The 23,624-nt window shown below is 43.3% G+C and overlaps 1 protein-coding gene across 1 annotated transcript; it reads right to left on the bottom strand.

Moving 5' to 3' along the window:
- Window positions 1-17,287: 17,287 nt before the first annotated feature.
- Window positions 17,288-20,673, bottom strand: CCR4 (chemokine (C-C motif) receptor 4). Its single transcript, XM_011961546.1, has 2 exons — window positions 20,532-20,673; window positions 17,288-18,824 (listed from the first exon to the last, which is right to left on the bottom strand). The coding sequence occupies exon 2, from the start codon at window positions 18,771-18,773 to the stop codon at window positions 17,691-17,693; it is 1,083 nt and encodes a 360-aa protein (XP_011816936.1). The 5' UTR covers window positions 18,774-18,824; window positions 20,532-20,673; the 3' UTR covers window positions 17,288-17,690.
- Window positions 20,674-23,624: the final 2,951 nt, after the last annotated feature.

Here is a 23,624-nt window from a genome sequence, read left to right as displayed (position 1 = left end):
GCCAGCTATGTTTTCAGCTAGCTGAGCAAATAAGTGTTTGGTTGATGGAGGAAGCTCGGGCACTGGCTGATTAAAATGCTTATAGAATGAATTATGGACCCGGAATTGCGGCGTTGGATGCATTTGAGTCCTTCTAGTCTTTTTGACAGTTAGTAGTGGAACTCCAAGGCCTGCTCCTTTATCAACTCGTAATAGTGCTGTCTGTCCTGTAGACCAAAAAGGTAGCTCTGGCTCTAAGATAGTAAAATTTAAAGGATTGCATGTCCTTGTCTTACAATCTGGTTTGGTTGACCTACTACTTAGTAGAGCAGTCCTTCCTGAATATAAATGTTGGAGCTGTGTTAGCGTAGACCACTGAATGTTACAGTCTGGGCATCCGATTTGTGGTTCTCCACACAGATGTTTAGGACTGTTGCTGCTAAGCCTCTCTTGTGTCAAACCATTGCAGACTGCTTCTGGTTTTTTATGATTATGAACATACGTGACATGGCAGGCATCAAAGTATAAGGAAATAGGCTCTTTATAGGAGGGAGGGGCTTCTTTGGTTCAGGCTCTTTATAGGAGGGAGGGGCTTCTTTGGTTTGAGCTATAAGCTTTCTTTCTTTTTCTCCCTCTGATTTAATATGTACCTCAAACCAGAATTCACAGGGTGAGAGCTTAGAGTCATAACATACACATAGCTGATTATTTCCTGGTTCACAGACTGAATAGGTGGTCTGTTTGTATGTGCAAGTTCTTAACTTGGTTCCTGTACATTTATAGTAGGTATGGTACAGTAGAGTTTTAACTATGGTATTCCTCCTTACCCAGGTAGTGTGTACACAGTGTGGGCATCCTTCTAGAGATTTCTCCCCTTTTAGTATAGGCAGAAATGATAACAACATTAGTGTATGTAATAGAAACATGCTTACACTACACATGGGCACAGCAAACCTTCTTCCGGGCATAGACATTTGCAGTAATAACAACAGAACAATCAGTATTGACAGAATTATAACTAGGCTTATAAACTGTATATCTGGAGAGGGTTCTTTTAGCTTTGGCTGTGCACAGACTAGTCAGCTTCCTGGATGTGACTAGAGCAGAGCTTGCAGGATCCTCAAGCTTCAACCGTGCATAGACTGACCAGCCTCCAGTGTGGCCAGAGCAGGGAAGTTGTCCTTCTTACTGCTGGTTAGGTTTCGCCGTAGGACTATTCAGGTGGGGCGATTTGGGTCTTGTTGGCTGATTCACTGGTCATTGTCAGGAATCACTGCTGCCGCTGGTTTCAGCCAGCTATGGTGAATCCAAGGTGTGACACCTGCAACTTTAACAGCAGTGGGAGTAGACATGATCACAATGTGGGGCCTGTCCTATATGGGTCCTAGAGTGGTTGGATTCCATTTTTCAACCTAAACAAAGTCCCTAAGTTTGAAAGGGTGTGTGGGTCTGTTAGATTTACAGGCATTCTTTTCCATACCTTAGTCATGCATCTTTTGCGTGGCCATACTTAAAGCCTGCATTTGCCTTTTTAAAGTTAATTTTTCTAGTTTACAGATATTACCTTTAATCTGACTTATAATGGGGGGTGGCCGCTGAACAAAATCTCATAGGGCGAATACCCAGTTTGTTAGGTGGGCGTGCACCTAACTCGGAGGAGGACCAAGGGCAAGACCTTGATCCCACCATGAGTTTCTTGACAAAATGTCTTCAGCATCCATTTGAGTGTTCGGTTCATGCACTCCAGTTTAGCTGAGATCTGCAGCCTGTAGGCTATATGTAATTTTTACTTTATTTTTAATAGTTGAGCTAAGTCCTGAACTGTTTCAGCCACAAATGTTGGTTCATTGTCTGATCTTAGAGTTAGAGGCAATCCAAATCTGGGAATAATGTCTCTTAACACCTTGGTCCACCTCTAGTGCCTTCTCTGTAGAGGTGGGGAAGGCCTCGACCTATCCTGAAAAGGTGCAAATGAACACCAACATGTACTGATAACCTCCCTCTCAGGGCAATTTGGTGAAGTCTATAAGCAGTTTTTCACAGGGCATGGCTCCTGTTTCCTGAACTCCCGGGAGCCAAGTAGGCCCTTTTTGTGGATTGTTCTGAGTGCAAGTTAAACACTGTTTGTTTACAAATGGCTCAAGTAATAGCAGTGAGTCGCGGCACATAGAAATGATGCCTTAATGTCTTTAGTGCTATTTTTTTCATGTGAGTTCCTTGGTGGAACTCTTTTACAAATCTGGGGGCCACTATTTCAGGTATGGCTAGCCTCCCATTGGAGAATTTTTACCATTCTCCAATGTGGTTCTTATTTTCCGAGGCAAGCCAAGCCTTTTCATTTGGAGTGTAGCTTGGGATCTCCAGGAGGGGAATCTCCAGGAGGAAAGGCATAGCTAAGGCTTCTTCTTTAGAAGGTGGAGTTGTCACTGCAGCCTGCTTTGCCTCTTTGTCCGCCCTTCTATTTTCTTTAGCCTTTAGTGTTCTTGCTTTTTTGGTGCCCCTTGCAGTGCATCACTGCCACCTCTTTTGGGGCCCATACAGCATTTAAGAGCTGTAGAATTTCTTCCTTGTTACTTTATTTCTTTACTTCCAGCAGTTAAAAGTCTTTTTTTTTTTATAAGTAATCTCATGAACATACAAAGTGGCAGAAGCATATTTGGAACCTGTGTAAATATTTGTTTTTTTGGCCTTTTGCTAGCCAGAGAGCTCTTGTCAGAGCTATTAGCTCTGCTTTCTAAGCAGAAGTTTCTGTAGGCAAAGACTGCACCTCTATACTGAGTTCAAACTGACCAATGCATACCCAGTTCGACGGACTCCCTTTAGTATGAAACTGCTTCCATCAGTAAAATAGTCAATGTCCGGGTCCCCAAGGGGCCAATCTGTCAAAGGGCTTGAGAACACTTTATCTACCACATCCACACAGCAATGAAGGGGGCCTCCTGAGACTGACTCAATGAGGAACTAAGTAGCCGGGTTTAGGCTATTCACAGTTTTTAAAGTCAGTTTAGTAGCTTCCTGTGCCAGTAGGGCCGTGTCAGCTAGTGCTTTAAAACAAGGAGGCCATCCAAGTGCCATAGAATCTAATTGCCTGGATAAGTATGTCACTGGGCAATGCCGTGATTTTATGGCTTGAGTTAGAACCTCTACGGCCTCCCTTTCATTTGTGGACATACAAGAAAAAAAGCTTAGTTAGTTAGATCTGGCAGTCCTAAAGCTGGGGCCTGAGTCAAGGCTTCTTTGATTTCTTTAAAAGCCTTCTCCTGGTTGGCCTCCTAGAGGAGGGGCTCCTTCTTTCCTCTTCTTTGTGGCTTCGTGTAATAGCTTAGCCATGAGCAAGAAATTTGGGATCTAAATGCAGCAGAACCTTGCTGCCCTTAGGAACTCTCTTATTTGATGCCAGGTGGTTGGAGTAGGAAGTGCACAAACAGCCTGCTTTTGTTCACTACTAAGCCATCTTTTCTCTTGGCTTATATAAAAGCTTAAATGTTGGACACTTTTAGAGCAGATTTGAGCTTTTTTCTTGACACTTTATACCCTGCCTTCCACAGCAGGTGCAGGGGGTCTTGGGTTTCTCCTGGGTGCAGTAGCCCTTGGCCAGTGTTTTTTTCATAGCATGGCCTTGACCATTCTCGTTATTCTTTTGACATTTATTGTTCCAATGTCCTTTCCTTTTGCACCATGCACATTAATCTCTCTCTAGACTCGGCCGGCTTTTAAACTCCTGTCCAGACTAGCCATTTCCATGACTGCATTCACACCCATGTCCATGGCTCCTTGCAAAGCCAGCTTCTCTTCCCATAAGGGCTGCTGCTAGTAATTAGCCTTTCTTAAGTTTCCGATCAGCCTCCTTCTTTGCCTCCTGATCTCAGTTAATGTACACCTTGGTAGCCACTTTCACTTTGTTAGTGGGGACATGAGTTTCATCCAAATTGGAAAGCCACTCCTGCCGCGGCTGGGGGCGTTGGATTAGTGGTCATCCCCCAGGAGGTGATAAAGCTCCCCTTTGTCCTTATGGGACAGGCTTCCCTGCCTTGGGCCCTTGCTCCTTACCGTGGTTCCCAAAGTGCTGGTATTGTCCTGTAGCCCCATCTCCGGTTCCATTGTGCTACCAGGCCGGGCGCTGGGGCACAAGGAGAGCTTGTTTCCATCCAGGTGAAGCTCCCCCTTGGCACACCTTGGATGCCAGGTCTTCCCCGGCCCTGGGGCTCTAGTCCCACAGACAAAGGAGACAGTAAATCTGTTGTCTCCAATCATGGGTGAGCTCCCAGAAATGTAACAGGATTTTAAGGAATCAGAGAGACCGATGGGGTTCAGAGGATATTTATTAATTATTTAGGTGCACCGGCCCAGTTGGATTAACATCCAAAGGACTGAGCCCCAAACAAAGAGTTAAGTTACCTTTTAAGCATTTTGTGGGTAGGCATTTTAAGCATTTTGAGGATATATAATTCACATACCATCTTGAACCTCCAACTCCTGGGTTCAAGCAATTCTCCTGCCTCAGCCTCCCAAGTAGCTAGGATTATAGGCATGCACCACCATGCCCGGATAATTTTTGTATTTTTAGTAGAGATGAGATTTCCTCATGTTGGCCAGGCTGGTCTGTAACTCCTGACCTCAGGTGATCTGCCTGCCTTGGCCTCCCAAAGTAGATACAATTGTTTTTTGTATATTGATCTTGTATCCTGCAACCTGCTGAACTCATTTATAAAACTCACTAATAGTTTTATAGTGGGTTTCTTAGAATTTTCTACATATAAGATCATATCATCTACAAAAAGAGATAATTTTACTTCTTCCTTTTCAATCTAGATCCCTTTTATTTCTTTTTCTTGGTGATTTTTTCCTGATGAGGACTTCCAATACAATATGAATAGAAATGGAAGAGCAGACATCCTAGTCTTGTTACTGATCCTGGGAAGAAAGCAGTCCATCTTGCACCGTTAAGTATTGTATTAGTTCATTCTCATGCTGCTAATAAGGACATACCAGAGACTGGGTAATTTATAAAGGAGAGAAGTCTAATGGACTCACAGTTCCACATGACTGGGGAGGCCATCATGGCAGAAGGCAAGGAGGAGCAAAGGCACAGCTTACATGGCAGCAGGCAAGAGAGTGTATGCAGGGGAGCTGTCCTTTATAAAACCGTGAGATCTTATGAGACTTATTCACTATCATGAGAACAGCATGAGAAAACCCACCACCATGATTCAATTACCTCCCACCAGGTCCCTCCCAAAACACATGGAGATTATGGGAGCTACAATTCAAGATGAGATTTGGGTGGGGACACAGCCAAACCACATCATTCTGCCCCAGCCCCTCCCAAATCTCATGTTCTTCCATTTCAAAGCCAATCATGCCTTTTCAACAGTCCCCTAAAGTCTTAACTCATTCCAGCATTAATGCAAAAGTCCAAGTCCAAAGTCTCATCTGAAACAAGGCAACCCCCTTCTTACCTATGAGCCTGTAAAATCAAAAGCAAGTTAGTTACTTCCTAGATACAATGGGGGTACAGGCATTGGGTAAATACAGCTGTTCCAAATGGGAGAAATTGGCCAAAACAAAGGGGCTACAGGTCCCATGCAAGTCCAAAACCCAACAGGGCAGTCATTAAACCTTAAAGTTCCAAAGTGATCTCCTTTAACTCCAGGTCTCACATCCAGGTCATGGTGATGCCAGAGGTGGGCTCCTACAGCCTTGGGAAGCTCTGCCTCTGTGGCTTTGCAGGGTATAGCCCCTTCCCAGCTGGTTTAACAGACTGGCATTGAGAGTCTGCAGCTTTTTCAGGTACACAGTGCAAGCTGTTGGTGGATCTACCATTCTAGGGTCTGGAGGACAGTGGCCCTCTTCTCACAGCTCCACTTGGCAATACACCAGTGGGGACTTTGTGTGGGGGCTTCAACTCCACATTCCCTTCTGCACTGTAGAGATTCTCCATGAGGGCCCCACCACTACAGCAAACTTCTGCCTGGACATCCCAGAGTTTCCATACAGCCTCTGAAATCTAGGCAAGGTTCCCAAACCTCAATTCTTGACTTCTGTGCACCTGAAGTCTCAACACAACTTGGAACCTGCCAAGGATTGGGGCTTGTACTCTCTGAAGCCACAGCCTGAGCTATACCTTGGCCCCTTTTAGCCATGGTTGGCGTGGCTGGGACACAGGGCACAAAGTCCCTAAGCTGTACACTGCAGGGGGGCCCTGGACCTGGCCCAGGAAACCATTTTTCCCTCCTAGGCCTCCAGGCCTGAAATGACCAGGGCTGACACAAAGGACTCTGATATCCCCTGAAGATATTTTCCACATTATCTTAGTGAATAACATTCAACTTCCTGTTACGTAGCAAATTTCTGCAGCAGGCTTAGATTTCTTCCCAGAAAATTTTTTTTCTTTTCTATTACATCATCAGTCTGCAAATTTTCCAAATTTTTATTCTCTTTGCCACTCAGAAATTTCTTCCACCAGATACCCTAAATCATCTCTCTCAAGTTCAATGTTCCATAGATCTCTAGGCCAGGAGCAAAATGCCACCACTCTCTTTGCTAAAGTATAACAAGAGTCACCTTTGCTCCAGTCCCCAAGAACTTCCTCATTTCCATCTGAGACCACCTCAATCTGGGCTTTATCACCCATATCACTATCAGCATTTTGGTCTAAGCCATTCAACAAGTCTCCAGGAAGTTCCAAACTTTCCCACATCTTTCTGTCTTCTCCTAAGCCCTCCAAACTGTTCCAACCTCTGCCTGTTACCCAGTTCCAAAGTTGCTTCCACATTTTCAGATATTTTTACAGCAGTGCTCCACTACCTGGTACCAATTTACTGTATTAGTCTCTTCTCATGCTGCTAATAAGGATATATCTGAGACTGGTTAATTTATACAGGAAAGAGGTTTCACAGACTCAGAGTTCCACATGGCTGGAGAGGCCTCACAATCGTGATGGAAGGTGAAAAACGAGCAAAGGCACATCTTACATGACAGCAGACAAGAGAGTGTGTGTGGGGAACCGCCCTTTATAAAACCATCAGATGTCATGAGACTTATTCACGATCACAAGAACTGCATGGGAAAAACCTAACCTTGTGATTCAAATTACCTCCCACTGGGTCCCTCCCATGACACGCGGGGATTGTGGGAGCTACAATTCAAGATTTGGGTGGGGACACAGCCAAATCATATCAAGTATGATGTTACCAACATTCTTGAATGAGTCATTTTGTGGACCAAAGTTTTCATTTCTCTTGGATCAATACCTAGGTATAGAATTATTGGATCATAAAATAGGTGTGTGTTCAACTTTACACAGAGTTGTCTAACAGTTTTTCAAAGTGGCATTTGTACCCAGACATCAATCAGGCCTCTGTTGTTATATATTGTCTATCACATTTCAATTAGTTTTAGAAGACAGGAAGATCCCCAAACTATGAACTTTTTACTGCACCTTAATTGGAAGTCTTTCTAGTAATAGAATGAACAGATCTGTAACCCTCAAGAAGTTCTTAAGGACTCAGATTAGAAATAACTCTTGTGTTTACAATTCAAATTCATTCCTTCATATATTTACCCTCTGTCCACTGCACGAACTCCCTCAAATTCTTCCCTGGTCATTCCATGAAGAGGAGCCCAACTAGGTCACACAATGCTCCATGTGAACCAACGTTCACTTTATTTGCGTCTGACATTTTTCTAGTGACATCAAAGCAATTAGGAGGAATCTCCCTAACCAAGGTAACCATGGAGAGGTGGTTGTACAGTCTAGTCTCGACGCAGATCCTTTTCCTGCCTGCTGCCCTCCAATGATAGTCTGTTTATATCAAGTATGATCAAAAGAATTCAAACATTCTGCAGGCTTCAGCATGCTATCTGGTACCTATCTCATACCACAAACTCAGCTATCCATCCTCAGGACTGATGTCAGCATCTTCTTCAAAGCACTGCACATCTCTGTGGGCAGGTGTTATATCAGGATGACATGCACATGTTCAAGTCACCTGGGAGCCCTATATTCCAGAATATCTCTGTGTGGTTTATTTTAGTCAGTTCTCCATCATCACAGAGTTCTCCTTTTTTTCCTAAAATGGAAATATTGCTACTGCTTTGGCAGATTATGAAAGTAATGCATGTTTGCTTAAAGAAATAAAGAAGCCTAGAACATACAAAGCATAATTTTTTCCTCTATAAAATGGCTAACAGTTTGGGGTTTATACTTCCAGGTTTTCAAAATGCACTTAAGATATTATGGACATTTGTGAATGGTATAGGTATATAGCTGAAAGTTATTCTTTTTAATGGCACCATATTTCATAGTATGAGTATATGTTAATTTACTTATTAAGCATTTCAACCATATAGAAAAGTACCAAGAATAATGTAACAAACATCCATGTGCCACTTGCTAATTTGAAAAAAGTTCAATTGCATTTAACTGCAATCAAATGACCCTGTTTGTCATTTGTCTTTTGACTTTTTCTTTGGGGATGTTTTTGTCATGCATATTTTTAATTCACAGAGTTGAATTTATTAATCTTTTCCTTTATGGCTTCTGAATTTCCTTTATGGCTTCTGAATTTTGAGTTATTTTTAGAAAGGCTTTGCCTGCTGCACAAATTGTGAAGAAATTGTACCATGTTTTCTTTTAAAACTTTTATTTTTCCAATTTTTACATTTAAATATTTTTTCTGTTTGGAATTAAGCCATGTATAGTGTGACATATGAATCAAGTTTAATTTTTTTTCCAGATGCCAATACATTTGGCCCACTTCTGAATAAATAGTTTATTGTAGTCCTCCTTTGATTTAAGTTGCCATCTTTAATATGCACTAAATTCTCATGTGTATTTTGATCTCATACTAAACTACATTTCCCATTCTGTTTCATTTGACTTTCTGCAACATTGCTGTATATTTTAATTAGCTAATTAATTTAACATACATGTTAATTTATAATATGCATATCCTCATTGTTCTTCTTTTTCAGAGTGGTCCAGGCTATTTTTGTTGTTGTTCATTCTTACATAAACTTTTAAATTAGTGTATGTAATTTTTAAAAAGCTATTAATATGTCTTGAAGAATAACATTGTATTTAATAATTTAACTGAAAATAATTTGCATTTTTTATACCATTAAGCCTGCTTGTATAAGTCCTTTTCTGGCCTAGTGCTGTAATAGTGTTTTAAAGTAAGTTGTTCCCGTATATTTTCTATCTGTTTCATACTATGTATAGATAATACATATTTTAATTATGATTTATTTCTATTCTCTTTCATAATGTGGGTCTGTTATCCCACATCTTCTGATTGTTATTTGTAAATATAAAAGTAATTGAGTTTGATGTATTAACATCTTCCCTTATTAACTTACATAATTATCTTATTTTTAATAATAGTTTTTTAAGTAATTCTCTTGGGTATTCCAATTATTCAACAGTATCATTGGAGCTAGAGATATTTTCCCTTCCCCTTTCCAATTTTTTAAATAAACTTTGTATTTTAGAAACAGTTTTAGATTTCCAGAAAGCTGGTGAAGATAGCACAGAAAGTTCCCACTTACCACACATCACATTTCCCCTATTATTAACACCATACATTAGAATGCTACCTTTGTTATACTTACTGAACCAATATTGATATATTATTATTAACTAATTTTCATTCTTTATTCACGCTTCTTTAATGTTCAGCTAATGTCCTCTTTCTGATCCAGAACTAATGACATGTAGTTGTCTCCTTAGGCTCCTCTTGGCTGTGACAGCTTCTCAGATTCGCTTTTTTTTTTTTTTTTTTTTGAGATGTAGTCTCACTCTGTCACCCAGACTGAAGTACAATGGTGCGATCTCAGCTCACTGCAAACTCCGCCTCCCGGGTTTAAGTGATTCTCCTACCTTGGCTCCTGAGTAGCTGGAACTAGCCGCATGCATCACCACGCCCAGCTAATTTTTGTATTTTTAGTAGACGGGGTTTCACCATGTTGGCCAAGCTGGTCTCAAACCCCTGACCTCCAGTGATCCGCCCGCCTCGGCCTCCCAAAGTACTGGGATTAGAGGCATGAGTCACTGACAATTTCTATACCTCTACCTTATTCCCCTTATCTTGTGGAGCTGGTACCTCCAGGGCAATGTTATATAGAGGTGGTGATCAGAGGCATTCTTTCCTATTTTTAGCTAGCTGGAATGCCTCTGGAGTGGCCTATGACACCTTCTCAGCTGAGATAGACATATTTTATCATGATAATGAAATCTTTTCTGTATTTTCCTATATTTCTCTAGTATTCCTCTCCAGATTACAGTCAATGGTGTCATTTTTCTAAGTATTTGTCTTTGCATTGTTTAATGTGCTTATGTTTGTGTTTCTGCCTAGGAGGAAAGCAATGGCAGCAGTTTTCCAGGCTAGCTGGCTTCACAACCCAATGGCTCTCTTCTGCTGCCACAGAGACAGACTGTCTGCCTTCGGCAAATTTGAAATTTGGCAAACCTGCCTCCTCTGCTTCTCTGAACCAAACTGGGGCCAGGAGGACTTCTGACCCAAGTGCTGATCACGTCTCTTCCTACAGTGCACCGTGCACCCTCTGCTCAGGAAATGCCTTTGGTGTGTTGCTGACGTCTGTACCTGCTGCATCTCTCACCGCCCTGCACTTCACCGTTTCCCACGCAGGTTTCGCCTGATCTCAGCTGCTTTGGGCAGACCATCCAGGTATTTTGGAGCCTAAAAAGGATCTCTGTCTCCAAGTCTGGTGCAAATGCAGTTTGGGGGTTTTAAAATTCATTCTTCTTACTGCTGGTTCACAATTTCTCAGAAAAGGTGAAAATGCAGACTTTTGCAGTTACATTCAATATGAAAAGTCTTAACAAAGTAATTTTTGACCGAAAGCCCACCAGTATTTCTGGAACAATTCAGTCAGTCTTTGAACTTGGTCACATAAAGTCTTATTAGAAATACAGTGGGGATTTTGGAGATAGGACTAGCGAACTTTGTGTAGTTAAACAGAAACTTGAATTGCCAGTGTAGAGTACTTGATTAAGAGATAAGGAAATCCACTCATTCAGTAAAAAATAATTGAGCTTTGTGCTAGCCATTTTACTAGGCAGTTAGGTGGTGGGTATTTTTGGTGGAGTGAGTCTAATTCATGATTAAAATATTGTTTCTCCTGAACCTCAATTTCTTGGAGTAATAAAATCAACCTTATCTACTTTAAGAAGAGGGTAAAATGAGTGTCAATATATAAAAGCACTTGGATTTCTGATTTTCTGAAACGGGAATTTGGAGCTATTGTAAGCTTTCAAGGGGTAAAGTATTATGACCACAAAAAATGGGTGGAGTTTAGGTCTAGTTCATTTGAGTCAAGAAAGGCTGGAGATGGAGTGGACAGTCTCTGACTGGATGTAGGGTACAGGATATAGCATGACAGATGGTTGTAGCATGACCAAGGGTAGAGGTGGGCTGTAACGATAACAGGAATAAGGTGTGTAGGAAAAAGATGCCTGAGGGCTTGAGACAGGGAAATTATGGGGCCAAAGGAAAACAGAGGCGCCAACGGTTAAGTGAGGTTGATGGTTAAAAGACAATGAATGAAACACATCCCTGATGCAGAGATTATGTCTCCTCATTTTCCCACTCCTAAGTCAGTTTCCATTTATGTTAGGTGCTCACTTGTCCCCAGTGTGATCAGAAAGTCCTTGTTTTAGGCTGGGATTCTGGAAGCATGCTCTGAGGCTCTGAGATCAGCATGCAGGAGATTTAGTAGGGAGTCCTCTTGGAAACCACACCTGTAAGGGCATAAACAAAGCAGACTGGGGCTGGACGTGGTGGCTCACGCCTGTAATCTCAGCACTTTGGGAGGCCAAGGCGGGCGGGCCACCTGAGGTCAGAAGTTTGAGACCAGCCTGGCCAACATGGTGAAACCCCATCTCTACTAAAAAATACCAAAAAATTAGCCAGGCTTAGGGGCGGGCACCTGTAATCCCAGCTACTCAAGAGGCTGATACAGGAGAATCGCTTGAACCCAGGAGGCAGAGGTTGCGGTGAGCCAAGATCACACCACTGCACTCCAGCCTGGGCAACAAGAGCAAAACTCTATCTCAAAAAAAAAAAAAAAAGGAAGAAAGGAAGAAGGCAGTTTGGACAGTGGGAAAAGTGAAACTGCAACACAGTTGCAACAGAGGCCTCAGCTAATCTCATTGGAGCTCTGGAGTAGCAATGGCCCTTGAGAGTTATCCCAAATCTAGGCAAGGGGCAAGTGCTTGCATCTCCTCATTATCCAGTCACTGAATATGAGCTGCCCCCAGGGAGGATGGTTCCTGAAGGGAGACCAGCTGAGAGTTATCAGGGCCAACATTCCCGATGACTAGTAGAGTGAGTGCTTCAGTCCTGAACTGGTGGGTGTGTGGACAGCACCCCTTAACACCCTGACAGTCTCAAGCCCAGAGCAGGATGGCAGCTGACTCGGTCCATGACTCAAGGCTGCTGCCTCTTGGCTCTGTACTTTCCTTTGGTCTCACCTTTCCCTACTTTGCTCCACTGCCCCACTGCCATGCACTTTAACTACAAGAAAACCCTACAACTACCCCCTGACCACACAGTGCCCTCTTAACACCACTCTGCCTTTTCAGATGCTATTTCATCAGCTTAGGAAGTCCTTTCTCCCTTCCCTTCATCAAAATCATGCGTCCCCTACAAGGTCTACTTCAAAAGTTAATCATATTATGAGATTTGAAATGTAATCAACTTCTCCTTTCTCTGGAGTCCCAAAGTATCTTTCTTGTGGCTCGATTATCACACTTGTCTTGCTTGCAGCATAGTTAATCCTGCGTTTGTGTTTCCTTTATCGGATTGTTAATTCCGTGAGTGGCAGAACTTACTTCTTTATTCCTTTATTATTTCCATAAACTAGCATTCTGCTTGGCACAAAATAGGCAACTCTTTCAACAGAAATCGTTCCAAATTGTTATAAGAGTTTCTTGCAAATAATCTCCCTAAAGGTCTAAAGACCCTTTGGCTTCACCCTGTATTATTCCTTCTCATGAAAAGAAGATGAAATTAATTTACTTATTCAATAGAATTTGAGAGCCTACTGTGGGACAGATATTGGCTGGACTAGTTCCTGTCACTCTTATAGTTATGTTCTTGAGGTAAAATTCACATAATATAAAATGAACCATTTTTAAATGCACAATTCAGTAGCATTTAGTGTATTCACAATATTGTGCAACCCATGCTTCTATCTAGATCCAAAACATTTACATCACCCCAAAAGCAAACCCACTTCTATTGTTCCTGAGCAAATTACACCTAGGCTAGGTATGTTGCAACAAGAAAGACATGAATCTAATGTCTGAAAGTTTATAGTTAAACCCATCTTTGTTTAGAAATCATGCTGGCTGGTTGGGTGCGGTGTCTCACACCTATAATCCCAGTACTTTGGGAGGCCGAGGCAGGCGGATCACCTGAGGTCAGTAGTTCCAGACCAGCCTGGCCAACATGGTGAAAGCCTGTCTCTACTAAAAATACAAAAATTAGCCAGACGTGGTGGTACGTGCCTGTAATCCCAGCTACTCGGGAGGTTAAGGCAGGAGAATTACTTGAACCTGAAAGGCAGAGGTTGCAGTAAGCCAAGATTGCACCATGACACTCCAGCCTGGGCGACAGAGCAAGACTCCATCTCAAAAAAAAAAAAAAAAAAAAAAACAACAATAGAAATCATGCTGGCTTTCTTTCTATGATTCTTTTGCTTAATGGGAAGAAACTTTATTTTGGGTGTTCTAAGAGGGTTATGTTTGGATGTCACCAGAGGTTACATTCCTATCCTGAGGGAATATTCTCTCCAACTTTGGAATAAGAGGAGCTCTCACTGACTTTGAGAAAATGAAAGACCCATTCTCAGGCAGAGATATGGAAGCCACTTGGATTGCACCTCACAGACTTGGTACAGCCTGTGATGGAAATGAAGGGGCAGTAAAGCCCCTTTGACCACCTTTTGTATTTTGGTGCCCTAAAGTTTATGTCTCACTACAATTAAATGAATAAAATTAACAGCTCTACCAGGAAAAGAGAGGCAGCCTCTGATTGGGCAGATCCAAAAGTTTCCTTTATCTATGACCTAGAAACATAGGTGCTTTGCATTCATCATCTTTTTTTTTTTTTTCAATCCCTCTGAAGTATGTTCTACAGAAGAGAAAACTGAGGCTAACATAGAAAAGTAACATGCTCAGACTAACAAAGGAATGCAGAGCTAGGATTTGGCAGATCATAGACCACCTCACAGAGATTGTTTAAGGAAACACTGCCTAGGAACTGGCCCATCCCTAACATCTTTTTTTTTTTTTTTGAGACAGAGTCTCACTCAGTCTACACCCAGCCTGAAGTGCAGTGGCATGATCTCTGCTCACTGCAACCTCTGCCTCCCAGGTTCAAGTGATTGTCATGCCTCAGCCTCCAAAGTATCTGGGATTGCAAGCACACTGGCTACTTTTTGTGCTTTTAGTAGAGATGGGGTTTCACTATGTTGGCCAGGCAGGTCTCAAACTCCTGACCTCAAGTTATCGGCCCACCTTGGCCTCCCAAAGTGCTGGGATTGCAGGCATGAGCCACCACGCCCACCCCCAACTTATTCACTCTCGTCTCCAAGTCCCCTACAGCAAGACAGCAACACACAGCCCAAAGTGGAGATGGCAACAGTGAACGCTTTGATTCCTCCCCTTGGGTGAGTTCACATCTACAGCATGTGGTGAAAAAATGGCTCATCAGCAGCTCTAATTCTCATCCACATCAGGAGATCCAACACAAACACGATCAGGAAAAAAATGCTCCCTGGGGCTATAAATGAGTTTATTTTATTTTATTTTCTATGAAGACAGCATCAACTTTCCCTCTTTAAAATCACTTTACTGAAAATAAATTTTCTGGAAATGCATTCTTTATAAATGTAAAGCGCGCAAGAATGTATAAACATAACAAAAGCATTTGTAACTGGTTAACTCAGTTAATAGCTTGCAAGATAAGTTTTTGTTTTGGGAGGAATTGGAGGTCTCCCAGATTTTGTTGGAGTATTTGCTTAATTAAGGCTATAAGGACAGAGATAGCAATTTATCTTAATAGTATGAAAGGATTAATTAAATGCTTTAAATGACTTGTAAGAAATGACTAACCAGTCCAGGGGCGATGGCTCACACCTGTAATCCCAGCACTTTGGGAGGCTGAGGCAGGCGGATCAGCAGGTCAGGAGACCAAGACCATCCCGGCTAACACGGTGAAACCCCGTCTCTACTAAAAAATACAAAAAATTAGCCGGGCGTGGTGGTGGGCACCTGTAGTCCCAGCTACTCGGGAGGCTCAGGCAGGAGAATGGAGTGAACCCAGGAGGCAGAGCTTGCGATGAGCTGAGATCGCGCCACTGCACTCCAGCCTGGATGACAGAGCAAGACTTCATCTCAAAAAAAAAAAAAGAAATGACTAACCAAACTTTTGAGTCACCCAAAAGTTAAAAACTAGGGCCAATGGCTGGGCCCAGTGGCTCACACCTGTAATCCTAGCACTTTGGGAGGCCGAGGTAGGTGGATCGCCTGAGGTCAGGAGTTCAAGATCAGCCTGACCAACATGGTGAAACTCTGTCTCTACTAAAAATACAAAAAAATTAGCTGGGCATGGTGGCGGGTGCCTGTAATCCCAGTTACTTGGGAGGCTGAAGCAGGAGAATTGGTTGAACCCAGGAGGCGGAGGTTGCAGTGAGCTGAGATCGTGCCATTGCACTCCAGCCTGGGCAACAAGAGCAAAACTCTGTCTCAAAAACAAAAACAAAAAACTAGGGCCAATATTTTAAGAGAGGATGATACTTTTCAAATTTCATAATTTTTTAACAACCATATTTGTACAATGTCAACAATAACTTTTAGTTGATTATTTTTATTTCAATTGATAGCAGGCACTTCAAAATGATTAAGGAGGTATTATCATGCTTTATTAATCCTTAATTTTAATTACGAAGGGATTGTTTATAAACAAGTAAAAGAACTTGGCTGGGCAAGGTGGCTCACGCCTGTAATCCCAGCACTTTGGGAGGCTAAGGCAGGCAGATCACCTGAGGTCAGGAGTTCAAGACCAGCCTGGCCAATATGGTGAAACCCTGTCTCTACTAAAAATACAAAAATTAGCCTGGTGTGGTGGCATTTCCCTGTAATCCCAGCTGCTTGAGAAGCTGAGGCAAGAGAATCGCTTGAACCCGGGAGGCAGAGGTTGCAGTGAACCGAGTACCACTGCATTACAGCTTGGGTGACAGAGTGAGAAATAAAATAAAATAAGACAAAATATAAACAAGTAAATGACCTCAAATAAATGTATTCTTGGCCTATGTATTATTTAATTTTTTTTTTTTTTTAAGACGGCATTTCACTCTTGTTGCCCAGGCTGGAGTTCAATGGCGTGATCTTGGCTCACTGCAACCTCCACCTCCCAGGTTCAAGCGATTCTCCTGCCTCAGCCTCCTGAGTAGCTGGGATTACAGGCATGTGCCACCATGCCTGGCTAATTTTGTATCTTTTAGTAGAGACAGGGTTTTCTCCATGTTGGCCAGGCTGGTCTCGAACTCCTGACCTCAGGTGATCCACCCGCCTCGGCCTCCCAAAGTGCTGGGATTACAGGCCACCGCGCCCAGCCTATTTAAAACTTTTTAATATTCCTCTGTTATAATTAGAACAAAACATGTCCACAAACAAGTGAGAAACTGTGTTTGAATTTTCACAAATATGTTTGGACTTTAAACGCCTTGTAGTTCGTGTTTGGAAATCAGACCATTCTAATGTCTTCATATCCTCACCCTTATATCAGTATAAAAGTTTGGCTTCAATTAACAGATAATCCTTTACAATAAAGAACTGAGATCTGGTTTCATTACTTCGCTAATTGTTTCTTCATACATCTGGCTCAATGGAATATACTATGCCTGAGATATTATTAGAAAAACAGTTTTCTAGGCTGGGCGCGGTGGCTCAAGCCTGTAATCCCAGCACTTTGGGAGGCCGAGACGGGCGGATCATGAGGTCAGGAGATCGAGACCATCCTGGCTAACACGGTGAAACCTCGTCTCTACTAAAAAAATACAAAAAACTAGCCGGGCGTGGTGGCAGGCACCTGTAGTCCCAGCTACTCGGGAGGCTGAGGCAGGAGAATGGCGGGAACCCGGGAGGCAGAGCTTGCAGTGAGCTGAGATCTGGCCACTGCACTCTAGCCTGGGCCACAGAGCGAGACTCCGTCTCAGAAAAAAAAAAAAAAAAAGAAAAACAGTTTTCTATATTGTTCCACAAAAGCAAGAAATTAATTACAGGGCCCATTTGCCAGAGCAAAAGGTAGGGATTTACTGCATCAGCCAATGCTCTGCAATTCCCTCTGGAGAAACTCATCAGTTCAGGTTAGAAGGGAAAGTCTTTGCCTCGCAATATTACCTACAACTTCATTCAAACGCTGCTCAGAGTTCTCATCAGACTGACTCATGCCTGCAGGCAAGCCTGGTGTGAGGAAGGATGCCTCAGCCCAGGTGAACCCTTGCCAGGCTGGACTTGTCTAGTGGGACAGAAAAAGTTGCCTGCAGGGTGAGAAGCCATCTTTCCACTATGGGTGTAGGCCGTCCTCCTGACACTGGCTCAGGAATCTCTTACTAAAATACAATTTTAAGTAAGCTCTGAATGTGGAAAGTTCATTGACTCTGCGTTTCAGCTTTTCATTTTTCTACAGAGCATCATGGAGATCATGATCCATGGTGGACTGCGTGTAAGATGAGCTGGGGGTGTCAGCAGAATAAATTTGGAGGAATCCACAGTATTGGCAGAGCACAAAAAGGCCCCTGCAGGTTTTGAAGAGCTGTAGGATGTACTTGCGAAATTTCTCCCCCAGAAAAAAGTAGATGATGGGATTAAGGCAGCAGTGAACAAAAGCCAGAGTTTCTGTGGCCTGGATGGCATAGTCTAAGTATCTTTCAAAAGTGCAGTCCTGAAGGACTTCTAGCTCCACCAGGGTCTCTAGGAAGAGCACTATGTTGTAAGGTGTCCAGAACCCAAGGAAGAGGACCACCACGGCAAAGATCATCTTCACCGCCTTGTTCTTCTTCTCGTTTTTACAATGCTGCAAGGTTCTGATGATCATGGAGTAGCAAAACAGCATGATCCCGAAGGGGATCACCAATCCGAGAATGTTGATTTCCAGGGAGCTGAGAACCTTCCACGTCGTGGAGTTGAGAGAGTACTTGGTTTTGCAGTAGGTATGGTTGCGCTCAGTATAACAAGTGCTGAACAGAAAGCCAGGAAGGGAGGCGAACACAGCCACTGACCACGTAGCTAAACTGGTGATGACCCCATAAGTCAAGGTCCTTGCCCTCAAGGAAAACACCGCATGCACAATTGCCAGGTATCTATCAATGCTCATAAGCATGACGAAGAATATGCCGCTGTAAAAGCCCACCAGGTAAATCCAGGAAATCATCTTGCACAGACCTAGCCCAAAAACCCACTGGTCTGCTGCATAGTAGCCCCAAAACGGGAGGGAAAACACGAAGAGCAGATCCGAGATGGCAAGGTTGAGCAGGTACACGTCAGTCATGGACCTGAGCCGCTTGTATTTGAACAGGACCAGAACCACCACAGAATTTCCAAGCAGACCAAATACAAAAACCAAGGAGTACAGTGGGGGCAGGAAGAGTTCCCCAAATGCCTTGATGCCTTCTTTGGTGCAAGGCTTGGGGATATTTTCATACAGATAGTAATTGCTGTATATGCTTTCATCAAGGGTGGTGTCTGCTATATCCGTGGGGTTCATTTTTTAACTCTACAGGCTCCTCAAGGCAGGTCTGGGCCCAACCAGAAGAAGCTAATGAGGGGAAGAGCAAAGGAGATTTTTGTGAGAACAAAAATAAACCAAAGTGTTGCTAAATGCAGAGCATAGCTGCGTACTGTTTTGCTCCAGGTCTGTATGTGCCTTTCGTAAGATGAAGGGCTCGGTTACTCACAGGGCCCTGCAGCCAGATGAAATAATTTTGGGCTTTGGAGGCAGACAGGTTTGTTTCAGATTCCAGTTCGGGCACTCACTAATTTTCTTACCTCTCTGCTAGGAGCTTCAGTTCTCTCATTTGTAAGTGAGGATCGTAAAACCTCCTTTTCAAGCAGGTGTTCTTCAAGGATGTATCTCAAAAAGATATTTCATAGTCTGGGGTTACTGAAATCACTTTCAGGGATGACAAAATCAGTTGAACAATTCTCAGTTGGGTGTATTTTATATGCATGATCATGATCATGATCATCGTCAAACTGCATATAAAAATCATTTCTATGCACAGAATCCTATTAGAGTGGGAATTCGCCTGATGGATCTAGAAAACACACATTGCAGCCAGAAGTAAAACCTCTATCTCCCCAACCACCTTCACTCCTATCTAAATTGGTAGATAAAGAGGTTGAAATCTTCTTAAAATTTATCATATGCTGACATGTCTATCAGAGGAACTCAGGGCTGAAGGACTTTCCGACTCAAGGCCACTCCCTTGCTGCCTTCTTGAGGCTTTTGTGGGACCCTCACATTCCTTGTTAAAATCCTTTTCACATTCGTCAGTAAACTCACATTCGCTCTCTCCCCACACCCTCACCACCACACACCCAATGCCCAAATTGTGTTTCTCAAGAAAGAGCTTCTGAAACCAGGTGTGCGGTGGCCCATGCCTATAATCGCAGCACTTTGGGAGGCCAAGGAGGGAAGATCACTTGAGCCAAGGAGCTCCACACCAGCATGAGCAACATAGGGAGACCCTGTGTCTACAAAAAATTGTTTTAAAAGTTAGCTGGGTGTGATGGTATGTGTTGATAGTACCAGCTACTCAGGAGGCTGAGGCGGGAGGATCCCTTGAGCCCAGGAGTCCAAGGCTGCAGTGGGCTATGATGGCACCACTGCACTTCAATCTGGGCAGCAGAGTGAAACCCTGTCTCAAAAAAAAAAAAAAAAAAAAAAAAAAAAGGAAAGAAAAGAAAAAGAAAAAAAGAAAGAAAAAGATTTTGGTTTACTCATGCAAATGGATACTGAACACCTGCTGCATTGCAGAGTCTCCAAAAATGTTTGTTGAATGACTAACAATTCTAGTCTTTCTAGTCTTTCTCCACCATTTTACCAGTGAAAATGAAAGGCATAAACAAGGCTGAGGAGTTAGGAAATTATCAGGAGAACAAAAAACCAGGAGACAGAGCTGGTAAGGGTCTGGAATTATTCTGTAGGCCTTGTGTGTGTGATATTTCTTGCCTGGGAGTCTTGCTAGAAGCAAGAAGCAGACAAGTGTATATTTTTTATGAAAATGATCTATTTATTTTGGGCATGTGGACTCAGGCCAGATGTGTGCAGGAGGAGAGTCCCACCTAAATGAATGCCCATCAGATGAGGGCTCGGAGGGTGTGGGGACAGGTAGAAGGTGTGTGGGCTGCAAGGTAGGTGCCAAGTGTAAGCCCTAGACTCGCGAGAGGCCTGAGCGTCTGAGCCAGGTCCAGAAAGCAGTGTGCAACCCAAGACCCTGAGAATGTCCCCATCCCCACTTACCTTGCTTTTCTGAAAGCGGCTCTGAGGAAGGTCTGTGAGGCAATGCCAGGCTTGCTCAGGAAGCACGATGCTAAGAAGGACCGGTGCCTTTCAAGGGTGCGTGGCTTCCTGTGAGCACGAGTTCTCTCCCTCACCCAATTGTACTGAGTTCAAGTGGGGTTTTTTGATAGAAGTAGGAAGCAGAAAATGATTCTTAGTCATTTCCCAAGACTGAAGGCCAAGAAGATGTGCTAAGAAAAGATTAAGGAAAAAATGAAGTCAGTTTCTTTTTAAAAAAGAAAATTTTTAGTTTTTAAAAATGTATTTGTTGGCTTTTAAAAAAGAGATTTTTTTTAAAGAAATAGGGTCCCCCAGACCGGTGTTCAGTGGTGCAGTCATAGCTCACTATAACCTTGAACTGCTAGGCTCAAGTGATCCTCCTGCCTCAGTCTCCCAAGTAGCTGAGACTAGAGGTGCAAGCCACCGTGGCTAATTTTATTTTTTGTGGAGATAGGGGTCTTGCTACATTGCCCAGGCTGATCTTGAACTCCTGGCTTCAAGTAATCCTCCCACCTCAGCTTCCTAAAACACTGGGATTACAGGCATCAGCCACTGCTTTTTGGCTTTTTCGTTTAAAAAAAAAAATCCATTTAACTGGCCATATGCTGTAGCAACGATCTCTACATTTTGGATCAGCAACCTGTTTGTTAGTTTCTCATCATGGATATGCAGGGGCCAGCAATTAAGATGTGCAATGTTCTCCTGACAACTGGGATCTGGGAGGCCAGAGTGAGAAGGAAGGCCAGAGATAGTCAAGAAAAAGGATATTGAAGAAGAGAGAAGAGAAAAACTTGTCCAAATGTATGTGTCTGTGAGTGACTTGGAGGGCATTAGCCAACCACATTGTTTGATTCAATAGTTGACATGGCCTCAAACCGGTGTGAAGTGACCTGGCAAAATAGCTTCAAGTCCTTTTGCAACAGGAAGACCCCTCACCCAAGCGCCTTCTGCTTGGAGATTGCGGAGCTTCGCTGGCAGTGGTCTTGGCTGAGGTCTTGATCTTCACTTTGGATGTGGGTAGCAGTCATAGCCAAGGAGCTGACATGAGCCCTAAGTCTCTCATAGCCTCAGCTTTTGGCAACTTCCAGATGCTTTCCCTGTGTTTCAACAGTTGCTTAGCTCTTTGGTTCAACTTAAAAGAACCATAGATATCATTCTTTCTGAGGAATTGGCATAAATAGGAACTAAAACACTGAGCTAGAATGGTGTTAGGGAACCCCTTTTTTTTTCATTATCACTTCCCCCAAGGAGTCTTTTGAGACTTTTTCCTAACACTCCCTCATAAAATTTTAATGCTACAGACATACTGTGTATCTATTTATACAGGGTATGTATATCTGTGCTTTATACATAAAATGAGTAAGAAATTTTTCTCCCTCCAAGAGCTAAGTTTTACCTTGGGGGCAATATTGCCTCTACTGAGAATGCACGAGTTAGAGTAGAGAGTAGAGGCACTCAACTCAGGCTCTGTGCTCCCATGAGGCATATAGCAATATCTGCAATATCTGGAGACATTTTAGCTTGGAGTAGGAGGGAGTTACTACTGGCTTTTTTTTTTTTTTTTTTTTGAGATGGAGTCTTGCTCTGTCACCAGGCTGGAGTGCAGTGGCGTGATCTCAGCTCACTGCAACCTCCACCTCCCAGATTCAAGCAATTCCCCTGCCTCACCCTCCCGAGTAGCCAGGACTACAGGTGCACGCCACCACATCTGGCTAATTTTTTGTATTTCAGTAGAGACGGGGTTTCACCATGTTGGCTAGGATGGTCTTCAACTCCTGACCTCAGGTGATCTGCCTGCCTCAGCCTCCCAAAGTGCTGGGATTACAGGCATGAGCCACCACGCCTGGCCTGCTACTGGCTTCTAATGGGTAGAGTCCAGGAATGCTGCTAAAGTCCTACAATGCACAGGACAGCCCTCCACAGCAAAGAGTTATCTGACCAAGAAGATCAGTAGTGCTGAGGTTGAGAAACCCTGAGCCAGAGCAGTGTTCCCCAGAGTGTGAACTGTGGAACAAGATTCATAGATAGCCTGCAAAAGAGAAATGGGGACAGGTGGTCAGGTAGGTCTGGGGAACGCTGGGCTTGGGTTCAAGTTAAACACAGTTCCATCCTGCAGTGCTTCCTGGGGGCCTTCCAATGCTGATATCATGTTGAGCCTCTGGAAGGAGAATTTGCAATAAAAGTGTCCCACGTGTATTTGACCAGCTAATCTATGCCCATTATATAAAGTAATTTATAAAATGAACGTATTTCCAGAAACATGGGGCCTGAAGAAGATTCTGCCATTAAATTATAGACTTTGAGATACAGGTTAGAAAGCTGGCCGGGGGCAAAGTGTGAAGGGCAGGAAAGCACGTGCCTCGGCAGGGGCCTGGGCAAGTTCATCTGAGTACACCGCCTACATCTCCATGAGCTCTGGCCTGGGTGGGGGCAATGTTAAGGTTCTAGAACATATACTATCTAGAGGTCCAAATCATCACAAATGAGCATTGATCCATGTGGGTCTATAGATGATCCCTGGAGAGCCAGTCAGTCCTTCCTTGACTGAACCTGGTCATGTGACACACATCCTGGTCCCATGAGCGAGGCAGAGTGTGAGCTCTAGTGGCCTCATTGGTTGAGTGGACTTGCTTTGAGTCTGAGTTTGGATCTCAGTACCACCACTCACTAGCTGTGTAAACCTAAATTTTCTTATCTGTAAAAAGGGATGATAATACTTGAGGATTGTGAGGGAATTAAATGAGCTGATGTTTGTAAAGCATTTAGCATAGTGCCTGGTACATACTGGTGTTCAACAACGCACTAGCAGTGATTAGAAATTAGTAGAATAGGCCAGGTGTGGTGGCTCACGCCTGTAATCCCAGCACTTTGGGAGACCAAGGTGGGCAGATCACGAGGTTAGGAGATCGAGATCATCCTGGCCAACACAGGTGAAACCCCGTCTCTACTAAAAATATGAAAAATTAGGCCGGGCGTGGTGGTTCAAGCCTGTAATCCCAGCACTTTGGGAGGCCGAGACGGGCGGATCACGAGGTCAGGAGATCGAGACCATCC

Source organism: Colobus angolensis, unplaced genomic scaffold, assembly GCF_000951035.1.
Source record: "Colobus angolensis palliatus isolate OR3802 unplaced genomic scaffold, Cang.pa_1.0 Scaffold56, whole genome shotgun sequence".
Classification (NCBI taxonomy): domain Eukaryota; kingdom Metazoa; phylum Chordata; class Mammalia; order Primates; family Cercopithecidae; genus Colobus; species Colobus angolensis.
This window is presented reverse-complemented; position numbering and strand designations above follow the sequence as displayed.

Excerpts from the sequence above, each read along its gene's own strand:
- CCR4 (XM_011961546.1), bottom strand. The coding sequence starts at position 18,773 with ATGAACCCCACGGATATAGCAGACACCACCCTTGATGAAAGCATATAC.